This window comes from Poecilia mexicana, unplaced genomic scaffold (assembly GCF_051168715.1).
Source record: "Poecilia mexicana isolate PSO_F unplaced genomic scaffold, ASM5116871v1 scaffold_9, whole genome shotgun sequence".
Classification (NCBI taxonomy): Eukaryota; Metazoa; Chordata; class Actinopteri; order Cyprinodontiformes; family Poeciliidae; genus Poecilia; species Poecilia mexicana.
Window position 1 is genome coordinate 33411920 of NW_028263378.1, and position 12571 is coordinate 33424490.

Genomic DNA, 12571 nt, shown 5'->3' on the forward strand with positions numbered 1-12571 from the left:
CTGAAGCAGTGATCTTACGAGCAGAGGCTGAGGATACCGGGTGTGAAAGGGAGCTGCAAACATGGAGAGGTTGTGGTTGGTTCGGTGGCAGCTGCTGCTGTTGCCGCTGCTTCTGCTGCTGTTGTCTAACTGCGAGGGGAGAGAGTCGGAGTTAAACTATGTGACTTGCGGCTCGCTGGTCAAACTGCTCAACACCCGACATAACGTCCGTCTACATTCACATGATGTCAAATACGGCTCAGGTAACCGCAGGCCCAAATGTAAAAACAAAGTTTTGACCAGTAAAGCTATGAAGATTTTGTTTTAACTTTGTAAAGCTGACTTCTGCCACGTGTGTGAAAGCTTCTGGATCCCCTCAAAGGCTCTCGAGCGCCTTACCGTTAATAGCTGAACAATAACAGAGCTTCTCATGCGCATGCAACGGAAGATTAAATAACATGCTACCTTCTAAAATCTGTTAAAGCTGAATATATACAAGACCCGAAGAGATTTCTTAAAAATGTTCAGCTCTTTTTTTTTAATGCTCAGCCTTGTCAATATTGCATGGATGTGAAATAATCAGCTGAACTCGTTTTATGCTTTATTTTATTACTACTGTGATTTGTGTTTGTAATTACCCTATTTGTTTTCGCCTCCTGCCATCTTTAGGCGTTACCATGTAGTGCTGTTTATGTAGTTGTACAGGAATCGGTATCATTTCAGTTTAGTGTCTTTATTTTGAAAGAGTGATGGACGGATGGATGGAAGAATGTATTAATTAGATGGTTACATAACCAGGACCGCTGTAGATATAAGAGCTATGTGTCTTACATCTACAGCCAGTAGAAGTTTCACGGGCCAGTTTCAAAGATTCAAATGCATTTTATTTAGTTTAACCTAAAAGAAGGTTGTGTTTATTGTTGTCCTCAGGGTGGCGCTGTTGCATCACAAAACCTTTCTTTGAAAGATTTTGTTTTTAAAAAATAACTTTATTGGGAAAAAATTAATCAATACAGAACAGTGAATATTCACTCAAGGTACATAAATTAATTGTTTTCACAGCTTTCTTGATGTTGGAGTACTGTTCAAAGTCTTTTTGAAACAACATAAAAATGGATTAGTATGAGTAACTTTAAATCAGTGTATGTGGTATTTCCAGAGTATTATTAGATTAATAATATAAAGTTATTTCTGTTTTTGCTGTTTTTATCATGGATTCCAATAGTGCAGTCCTTCGGACATAACTGGTCCAAAGGACCCAGTAGTGAGACAGTGATGATATCACTGTCTCACTACTTCAGACCCAGTGTTGCAATTATTAGTTTTGGAATTAACAGAAAAGTATATATCGCCCACTGGTGTCACAGAAGGTTCAAATGGTAGAAACTCCATTTATTTAAAATATAAATAAAGGGTTTCCCAGCACTCCTTAATAAAGTTAGAAAATACCAAGCCAAACAGCCTGTCCCAATTTTGTCCAATATGGGGTAATAAGCTGTTTACTCCAGGTGGAGCGATGGAACGTTCAAGCTATGGGCATTGAAAGGCCTAAAAAGTATTTGTGATATTCAGCCATCAAATTCTGATATATGTTTTTGTCATCTGGAGAGTTACAAACCAAGTTCAAGCTGGATAAAAAGCATTATTTTAAATTTCATCAAGTGAGAAGAAACAAGGGCATTATTTCAGACTTTTATAATGTGGTGATCTCTAACTCGTCAGAGAACTCAAATAATAAGCTTATGAACTGGAATATGGATCTATCATCAAATATCAGCGAACAGGATTGGGAAAGGGCTTGCATTAAAACTCACACAATTTCCATAAACAGCCGTCTCAGAATCCTACAATTTAAATGGCTAATGCGTGTTTATGTTACGCCTGTGCATTTAAATAAATACAATAATAACATCCCAGATCTTTGCGTAAAGTGTAATTCTAAAGGGATTTTAATACACTACATGTGGGAATGCAGACAAATCAATGCATTTTGGACAAAGGTGAAAGATATAATTGAAAAAATTCTCTCACAGCAAATCTCACTAGATCCTAAATTGTTCCTGTTAGCTTTATACCCAGAGAAGCATAACTTTAGTAAATCAGAATGTACTTTTATAGATATAAGCTTATTAAATACAAAAAGTGTATTTATTGCTTTGGCTTGGAAAAATATCAACAGATGTAGTGCCACCTACTGGTTAAAGCAGATGTCGTCTATTTTGCAACTAGAAAGAATAGTATATATTAGGAAATCCAAACAGTATCTTTTTGAGAGGATTTGGGATCCTTTTATTAACTTTAATAAGGACTTAGATTTGTCAGAGGGTTTGTTTGAGTTTTGATTTAAGGTTTCCCCCAGAAAATGTGCTAAGCCCGGTGGTTGGGGCACCGTGGTGGTCCACCAGGGTTTTGTATTGAAAGATGTTAAATTGACAGGAAACGTAAAATATTACTGGGTAATTATGTTACTGGAAGACATTCCCGACAATACTTAAACCCACAACTATATAATCTTAAAAACAACAAATCGAATAAATACAATTAAAATAAATATCAATTATTTGCATTTCTGTTCAATCCAAATTAAGTCATCAGTTAGTGAATCTAAAAACATGATGTAATGCTTATCACATTTAGAACTGGCCAAAGGCATAAATGAACTAAGAGAATATCAATGTTGCTAAATTTGATTTTATGGTTTCAGCATAGATAAATTAAAATATTTTAAATTGTTTAACATTTAAATTTAAGATTTTAAGGAGCTGGCAAGGTTACTTTGTAAAAGTTCGGGGAACGATCTCCATAGTTAGATTGTTTTGTACCATAGCTACAATCTGATGCTTTCAGTTTAATCTTTGAGTTTTAGCTGTTCATAATTGCATTTTAGTAAACTACAATTATAACTGACTGCTTTTAAACTTTGCCAGTTAAACTAGGCCCCTCTCCCAGATTTCACTAAATCCATGGTGAAATGCTGTAGTGGTGCTGATGTTCTTAGTAGCAAGAGGGGCCTCACCCTGGACTTTCTGGAACCTGCAGTGCGCCATGCTGAATAGACGTGTACAATTATATCCAACCTGGTTGCAATTTGCTTAATTTTAGAAGTGGTGTTTTAAATTGATTCAGTTTAATCAATTTAATTTAAAATTTAAAATGTTTTGTTTGCATGTTATTCACTTCTCTGATATGAGAAAGAATAACTGTCATGTTATGACTACAAAGAAAACTTGTTCAGACAGTTACATGATTGTATTTTCAAAGTGGAAAATCTCAATGAAAATGTTTTGTTTAAAAAAAAACATGAAAGAACTTCTAATAGACTAAAAGGAAACCAGCGTGCTGTGTGACTTTGTAGTCACACAGCACCAGGTTGGCCACATCGCCTCCACAGGCTGAACCACTTAACTATGCACTGTGTAGTTAAGTTTATCCCAGTTACACAATGCACTGTGTAACTGGGATAAACTTTATCAGCAGAGACGCATGGCCGCGTGCTGGGCAGCGTGTGTGAGATGTACATGCACATGCCGCACATATAGTTCTTTGTTCATAAAGATAAATCATTCCCACTACTTGCTCAAAGTGCACCTCAGAAAGCGTGACTACAGGTTATATCATAGAGCTGCACAAGCAGAGCTAACCTGGTGGGTTTTAAACTTGAATCATACCTTGATGAAAAGCTCTGGAAAGAAACATAATTCCTCACAGGGGGTTGATGTAACTATCCATTCAGGTCACCCTGTGTCTAGTTTGAGGGAAAGGAGGCGCGTACGGTCCTTGTTGAGGTAAACTTCAGAGATCAAGCAGGAACAGCGTGCGAGGCAACGCGCAGAGGCCCCAGGGGTGTGATTGGGCTGCGCTCTGGCAAGTAAAGCCTGGCATACTGTTTTGGTGTAACAGGAATACCAGAAGTTTGGAGGGACTCAGAAAAATGAAATTCCCATTATTGTTGAGTAGCTGAGTTACTAGAACTGTATTGTTGTTACACCACAATTTAAAACACTTGGATTTATTTTTGTATTGGTTGCACCTTCTTTTGAGATCTTTATGAATAGACAAAATTACAATGATATACTTCCAGTGAAGAAACGCGAGTCACCAAAACAACTCGTCCGAGACTGCACACTCTAGGCAGACTAATAACAGTTGTATAAAACGCAAAATGCTCATCAGTTGTTGTGCAATTCAATGAGATTCCAACGCATGGCCACAAACAAAGTGGTTCTTTGATCAGGAACATCCAGAGAGTTTGTCCTTTAGATCTATATGTCTGAATTTAGTGGACACTTTATCTGAGGTACGCAGCCAGCAGAGGGACAGAAATGTTTTAGCTTTTCTCATGAAGCTCTTTCCTTAACTACCTGCCTGCTCGAGTCTGAGACACAGAATAACAAAAATATTATTAAATGTACTACTAAATTAAATTATACATGTAAACAGAATCATTAGAATGATTAGCTTGTCACGATCAGCATGTGAATGGATGCTGATCCATGCATTCACATGCTGAATGGATGGATCCAGCCATTCACACTGCCTTTACACTACAGTGTAAAAGCCTGTAAAAACCTTCACACTGTAGGTTCCTACTGTAGGAAAACCTTCACACTTCACACTGTAAAAACCTTCACACTGTAGTGTGAAGGTTTTTAATTTTAACAAGTTTGTTTTGCAAACACAAATGAAGGCATAAGCTTAAGTCTATTACTTACAGTATGATGTGTCTGTGTGCCTGTGTGTGTAGGTAGTGGACAGCAGTCTGTAACTGGAGTGGAGAGTGCTGACGATGCTAACAGTTACTGGCAGATCCGTGGGAAGCCAGCACGTCCATGTCAGCGTGGGTCAGCCATCAAATGTGGTCAGCCCATCCGGATCACACACATGAAGACCAGCCGGAACCTTCACACACACCACTTCAGCTCCCCTCTGTCTAATAACCAGGTCAAAATTTTCACAAACTTATTTCAGATTTTTTTTATGTCAGCTGTTTCCACTCAAACAGTTCCAGTATCACAGGCCCTTCTTTCTTTGTTAATCTAGTCTTCTAAGGACATAAAGGTCTACCAGCACTTTATTAAACACACAATGCTAATATAGGTTGAGGTTTGTATCAGAAGATGGGTCCACTGTGGTCCTGAAGGGATTGACATAGTCAGCAGGCTGTGACGTTGGTTTCCCCTCCTCCATCCTCCACTACCAGCCTGAGTCACACTCTGACCCCACCAGCTGAATTGGGGTGTTTTGCACCACCTTTTTCCAACCTGTCATTGTCTGCTTCTGATGACTGTGTGAATTGCACCTCAGTTTTCTGCTCTTGGCTTTGTAGATGAGGCATTTGTGCCCTGTCACAGAAAAATGTTCAGATTTATTAATAATAAACTAAAACTGAAAATGTGCAAAGCCCCACAATATCTCCTAGGCTAGCATAGGCTTCAGTTCTTCAGATATTGGTCCCAGATAGGTGACACCTATGGGCTAGTCTGTGAATGCTAACTATAGGAGAACACATTGTGCAAATTAAATATATAATTAATTTATCCACATTTGTAATTACAAGATATTAAAACATGTGCAAAGTTGGGCAAAAAAACCTGTCACAACAATTTGCTCATTATTATGATGATTGTTTTTACAAATCGTGCACAAATCATCAGCTGTGGACGGATCGGTCAACACTAGAGCACAGATCAGCTTTCAACTTTTGAGACATTATTACAACAAAATCTCACTTGTTTGGAGGACCAAAACTGACATAATAAGAAATAAAAGCATAAATATATATTTAGTTTTTCCTTATCCTTACACATGAGTTTCTGTCAATAAATGTATACATTTTCTTTTTCATTTACCCTAAACATGTGTTTTTGTCAAGAAAAGTTGATGTTTTGTTTTGTCTTTTCCTTTTACAAGCCCTCCCTTTGTCATTGCCTCCTGCATCTTTATGTTAATGAGGAGAGCTGCCTTCTATGTCCAGCTCCTCTACTATTGGTCAATAGAGCTTTGGAACCAACGTCACTGCGTCAGACGTTGTGGGGCGTTTAGGTCACGCACAGTCACTCGGTGCCATCTTTACAGGCCACAGATCTAAACAAACTTTATCCCGGTGATTTTATTGTGTTACTGCAGTGAAGTTAGTTTCAAGTTGGATATTGGATATTCCAATATCCGCCGAGTAAGCAGCATTTAGCTCAAGGTTGATCCAATTTATGAACGCTAATTTCAGCCAGCCATTCTCCAGCTCCCTCCTCAAGCGCTCGGACGTTCACTTGGGGCCTGTCGCCAAATCTCCGAACCAAACACTCCTGTAAAACAAATGTTAATAACTGCCTTGCCTTGTGACCAACTGATACAAAAAAGTGGTAATTCATGCTTTTACATGAGACACACTACCCTCTATTAAAATGTCAAGTCATATTCAATATTTTAAATAATTTTAATATTAGATAATATAATGTTTTCTTCAATAGCTTCCATATTGTGTCACATTGACTAGAAATCAGTGTGTAATTGTTGTACTAAACTGTGTATATGAGGCACATGCATTTTTATTCCATTTTAACTAAATTTTTATTTTTGTTACCTATTTTTTTAGTTTGAATTTAGTATTTCTCTTCAATAGCTTCTAGGTCATGTGACCTTTTGAGTTAAAGGCAGTGTGAAATTGTTCTACCAGTCTGTACAGATGCGGTACACTCATTTTTATTCGATTTGACCGTTTTTATTCTCGGACGATACACAGCTCTACATTACCATGTCACCAGGTGACTCTGAACCCCTCCAGTCACTGAACAGATGCTTAAAACAGATAAATGTGTCAAAACTTTCTGCAGCTTAACAGATACAAAACTGAAGTTATCTTTGGACCTAAAGAGGAACAATCTAGAGTTATAGATCTAGAGTTGTAGATCTATAACTAGTGATGGACTCTGACCTGAACCTTCAGAGTCACAAAACAGTCACAAAGTCGGCCTTCTATCACCTGAAGAACATTAGAGGACTTATGTCTCAGCAAGATCTAGAGAAACTCATCCATGCATTTATTTTTAGTCGCATTGATTACTGCAAGAGTGTCTTCACAGGTCTGTCCAGCAAATCAATCATCCAGCTGCAGCTGATCCAGAACGCTGCTGCTGGTGTTCTCATTAAAACCAGGAAGATAGAGCACATAACACCAGTTTTAAAGTCCTTCACTGGCTCCCTGTAGCTCAGAGGATAGACTTTAAAATACTGTTAGTATAAACTAACAGTATTTTATAAAAATCACTGAACAACTTGGCACCACAATACATTAAAGATCTGCTGCTGTTGTATCAACCTTCCAGACCCCTCAGGTTCTGGTTCTGGTTCTGCTCTGCATCCCCAGAATCAGAACTAAACAATGAGAAGCAGCATTCAGCTTCTATGCACCACAAATCTGGAACAAACTTCCAGAAAACTGTGAAACAGCTGAAACACTGAGTTCCTTTACATCTCAACTAAAAACCCACCTGTTTGGAATAGGGATGCTCCAATTAGCCTTTTTGCTGCCGATTCTGATCACCCATGAGGCCGATCTTTGCCGATTACCTGGATTGACTGTTAATTTTTTTGATTTAGATATAAATGCTTCTAAAATGGAAAAATTATCTGGCAATAAATCCACCTAGACATAAAACATACAAAATACTTGCAGGCAAAATACAGCCAACCCCGTACGAGGACACCAAGGCACACTTACTCCACCGCCATTCACCCGGAAGTTGTAAAACAATATTTAACAGTAAGGCTCTCAATAGCCTAATTTATACATAAGTCAAATAAATCTCATAACACTGCCTATATCAAATAATGTCAAGTAAAAAAGGAAACATTTATTCAATGCTAAACACAGGTTGCATCAAAATAAACAGTCCTGAGTTACTAAATCAAAACTTCTTGAGAACATGACTGTTTTGTTCTGGTTCTGATTGGTTGGTTTTGACTGAGTTGAGTAATTCTGCAGAACACAGGAGGAGGCAGAAAAGATTGATTATTTTTTCAGAGACTATCCATCTTATGTTAGGACATAGCGAAAGTTTTAGTACATATTCAAAATATTTTGTCTGTTTAACTTACATGCTGCAGCGTTAAGTTCGTGTGAGAGTTCACTGCTGGGTGGAGGTTGAGCGGCGCTCCGTCAATGAAATATTACTACAAGCAGTGGGTAGCGGCGGTCCAACAACGAGAGCAGAACCAGCGTCTTTCACCACTAGCTCGTTGATTTAAATTATTTTTCAGGTTATTTGTTTAGCTTTCTGACCGTGATGCTAATCCAGGTGAATGTTGGTAGTTGGGCGCTGCTTTATCCTGCTGTCTGTTCGCTTTTTTCCTGCAGTGAGTCTCGATGTAGCCAAACAGGGCCGTGCAGAGACCACTAAAAGGGGCAGGTGCTCAAAAAAAAATGGCACATCTAACTTCGTTTTAGGACAGAATATTAACAAAGCCACACAGCTATTAATAAACAAGATAAATAATAAATATTGATAAATTACAAAATTGTGAGATATACAATCAAAGCTAAGGAAAATCTCTATGTAGAGCATACAACTATGCATATCTAAGATATTTTATTAGTAATTTCTTTCTGCAGGTCTATTTTGTTACAGGAAAGTATTGCAATATTCAAACCCGCAATTTAGCAAGATATATAAATCAGAACTAGACCACCAGACATATTTTGTCTTTACAGAATTACACTATTAAAAATATAAACAAGGGCACAATGCAACCTTTTAGTGACTGTAATCTATAAAACAGAGCTGCCTGTTTGCTGCACTTGCAGTGGAGATGAAGATGGTCCATTCAAGAAAGCAGAGCTGCATCAAACTTTAATGTGGAACTACAGAAAGAAGAAAAAAAACAAAAGCAAAAATTGAATTCTTAATGCATGTCACCATGAGAAAAGCCTACTGAGTTTTGCTTAATAAAACTTGTTTTTAAATTAAAATCACACATTTTTGGCTCATGAAGTGAAAAAAATATTTGCAAAACAAACTTATTTGCATATGTCATAAATCTTTTCTTGCTATTCTAAGTTTTTATTTGTGACTCAAAGTTTTGCTTGTGATTCTCACATGATGTCGTGGACAGGGCCTAAAATCACAACAAAAGTATAAAGTATCTAAAGGACACAAAGTTAGCTGATAATTTAATATATTTAAACTTATACTTTGATATTTAAAAGATAAAGGGACACAGTGCTTTGCTACCATTTGTCAACATTATGACAACTAGATCACAAAGTCGAACAATTCTGTTGCCACCTTGAGTTGTCTTGCTTTTTATAGGAAGTCAGCGCCTTTGGAGAGAATGGAGAGGGTGACGATCTGGACGTGTGGACAGTCCAGTGTGATGGAATCTATTGGGACCGTGATGAGCCTGTGCGCTTCAAACACGTGGGCACGGACGTCTTCCTTGGCATCACAGGCGAGCAGTACGGCCACCCAATCCGTGGCCAACGCGAGGTGCACGGCATGAGCACCCCCAACCAGCACAACTTGTGGCGCACCATGGAAGGTGTGTTCATTCAGCCCAGCCAGGAGCCGCTCCGGCACGATGAACTCTGACATCTGTTCCAGGACAAATAGATTTTGGACATGCTTTCTTCTGTTGTGGGGCTTTTGCAGCTCACCTGAGCCAAATGTTTTTGTGAGTGATGTAGATAAGGACTTTTTATGTGACAAGGTGGAACATGTTCATTTATTCTACACACGCTGTAGTCCCACATGCAAACTTGAATTACCCACTCAACCTGCCATGAATGTTCTCTATTCACTCCTTTGTTCTGTTAATGAAAGATACAGCATCGTTACTTTAAATAGTGAGACTGTGTTTTGAATGCAGTCATTGTTTTTGTTGATTTGCTGAAATGCACTTAGGAAGGAAAAATACGTGATGAAAGTACTAATGCCATTTACACCCAGTAAAGCTTTCTGACAAACTTTGATATGTTCTCTTAATAATGTTGCATGTCATGGGACACCTAACCACTAAAACCCATTAGTGGTTGTAATGCTTACTATCTTGTTTTTACTGTCTTGATCTCTTGGTTTGGTTTGCTGATCATTTGGTTGAGCTTTTAGAGTTTACTACATTTTCCAAAAGAATTTCTAATGCTTTTATACTATCTTTGAAAAATGTTTGAGGTCCTTGCTGAATCCAGATTGTTAGAACTAGGGGTTATAACAAATAATCTGTTGCACACTTCCTATTGGCCATAGGAAGTGTACCATACTTTAGTTGCTTGGTCAATCTCACAGTCCACAGTGAGATCATCTCAGTTTCCTTTGGGTTTTCCTCAAGCTTTTAAAAAGGCTTGAAATAAGAATTGCTATTATGGAAGTATATTAATATCTGACCATGGACCATGCTGTCTTCTATACATAGATCAAAGCCTGATCACAGAAATACCTAGACAGACTTTAATCCAAAAATATCTACAAGATAAAGAATTTATGAAATATGTGGAGAAAGAAATAGACAATTACTTTAATGAGAATACAACAAACGTCTGAAACGATGAGGTGGGAGGCCTTTAAAACCTGTTTAAGAGGACACATCTTAAACCTCATCCAAATCTAAAGAAATAAGACTGAAAAGACTTGGAATCTAAAATACAAACTTTACAAAAACAGTACTTTAGTACTAAAGTCCCTGGAGTAGAAAAGGAGCTGCTACTTTTAAGAGCTGAATCTAATATATTAATAGTAGACAGAGCAGCTTCCAGTATGATCAAACTCAACCAAGCATCTTATGAACAGGGAGGGAAGTCGGCTAAAAATCTGGCCAGGCAGATTAGCAGTTGGAATCAAGACAAAGAATAACTTGTAATGTTAATGATAATAGTGAAACCATAACAGACCCAAGGGAAATAAATAAAGAGTTTGATGTGTATTATACAAATCTGTAAGTCTCAAATTAAATGTGACTTCCTCAGAAAATATTCTTAGAAGAAATAATTATTCCAACCATTTCCCAGGAATTTAGCAAACAGTTGGAGGCAGACCTAACAGAAGGAGAATTGAATGCAGCAGTGGATGGCATGAAAGCAGATAAAGCACCAGGGCCTGATGGCTTTCCAATTAATGCACTGATAACAAACATCTCTGGATTACATCACAAAAAATCATTTCCGTCTGCAGCTATTAGACTACAATGTCCAAGTCTGAGTAACTTAAGTGTCATTTTCTCTGCACTCATTTAAAGAGTATTTATAGATTAACATACTCACATGATATATATATATATATATATATATATATATATATATATATATATATATATATATATATATATATATATAGATAGATAGATATATAGATAGATATATGGGTTAGGGGGTTATTTTTATGGGAGGGGTGTGACATCCCTAAACACTGACATTATTTACCGACTGTCTTTTGGTCATTTTGAAAAGCTTTTCTTCGACCCTCCAAGATCTTTATTCCTCTCTCTCTTGCTTTCTGTTTTGTGCCCCGGAGAGCTTTATTTTCTTCTGCTGCTCCATCTTACCCATATATAGTGTCAAGTGCACTATGTTCGACAATTCAAATTTAAAAGACAAAAAAGCACGCCTGAGCTTGTCCTTGAAGGGGCGCGTGCCCAAGCGACCTGTGTGGGAGGGGAACGCGACAGGAGGGAGATGAAGGAGCGGAGGAGCGCCTCATCAGTGCCATTCCTCTGTTATTGATCATTTCATACATGCTGTTAAATACATAAAATGTCAACTAGAAAAAATGTCCCCACATCGTTTTGGCGCCCCCTCTAGTGTAGCGCCGCTGTGCGTTGCATACAGTGCATATCCACTTTTTGCGCCACCGGAGTGCGATGGTCCCATTTCCAAATATGGTATTGGTCTGCCATGTGGTCTGTCCCCGCCCCTTACTGTTTGCTGCAGCCAGGTCCTTTTCCCCTAAAGTAAATTTTCTTTTGTTTTCTTTTTTCTTCTCTTTTCTTTTCTTCTGTTTTAAGTATAACTTCGTTGTTTTTTTTAAACAGTAACTTTAGTTCTCAAAACTTATAGAACAGTTCCAAACAGAACATCGTAGTATATACGGACCACTGTAGCAATTTTCCATTAAAAGTATCCTGCTCCGGTCTTTAAAGTCTTGTTCCGTATGCGAAAGCAGTGGCGAGATCAGTCGTCTTTCATATGGCCATACCCTGTTACCCCTGTTTCCTAGGAAACTAAGGCGTGGTTAACGCGCTCCTGAAACAGGTGACTAATATGATTGGCTAAAGTGTCGGATGATGTAGTAGCGTATCATCGTTCCATCGTTGTTGACTCCGACTCCGAAAGCTGCTGAAGCTCTTGCTACACAGGCTCAGCGGGTCCAGTCCACCGCAGCAGGACCTAAGGTAAGAACCCCGTTTCCTACCGTTCACTTCTAATTCCAATATCAGTCATCATTCTGCCACCCTACAAAAACTGCTGGCTCGCGCGAACACTGCATTAACTGCTGTTAATGAGATAAGCTGAAGGCATGAAGTTAGTGGCTACAGTGTACAATCAATCTCTTCCGTTACATCTTCATATTTAATTAACAGCAGTATTTTATTAAAATTACTCAAATTA

At 38.1% G+C, this 12571-nt stretch overlaps 2 protein-coding genes across 2 annotated transcripts in view; both read left to right on the forward strand.

Annotated features, from left to right (window-relative positions):
• sdf2l1 (stromal cell-derived factor 2-like 1) lies at window positions 1–9941 on the forward strand. Its single transcript, XM_014976816.2, has 3 exons — window positions 1–242; window positions 4724–4920; window positions 9285–9941. The coding sequence occupies exons 1-3, from the start codon at window positions 62–64 to the stop codon at window positions 9561–9563; spliced, it is 657 nt and encodes a 218-aa protein (XP_014832302.1). The 5' UTR covers window positions 1–61; the 3' UTR covers window positions 9564–9941.
• A 2305-nt stretch (window positions 9942–12246) lies between these two features.
• The window catches only part of LOC106910235 (3-hydroxy-3-methylglutaryl-coenzyme A reductase-like), a 41353-nt gene continuing 41028 nt past the window's right edge, over window positions 12247–12571 (forward strand). The window contains exon 1 of the mRNA XM_088009175.1: window positions 12247–12354. The gene's annotated coding sequence lies outside the window, so the exon portion shown is untranslated. The remainder of the gene's footprint in view (window positions 12355–12571) is intronic.

Bases quoted from the DNA above. Each gene is read 5' to 3' on its own strand.
- sdf2l1 (XM_014976816.2), top strand. From the start codon at position 62: ATGGAGAGGTTGTGGTTGGTTCGGTGGCAGCTGCTGCTGTTGCCGCTG. The intron at 243-4,723 runs GTAACCGCAGGC...CTGTGTGTGTAG, and splicing joins TGATGTCAAATACGGCTCAG to GTAGTGGACAGCAGTCTGTA. The intron at 4,921-9,284 runs GTCAAAATTTTC...TGCTTTTTATAG, and splicing joins CCCCTCTGTCTAATAACCAG to GAAGTCAGCGCCTTTGGAGA.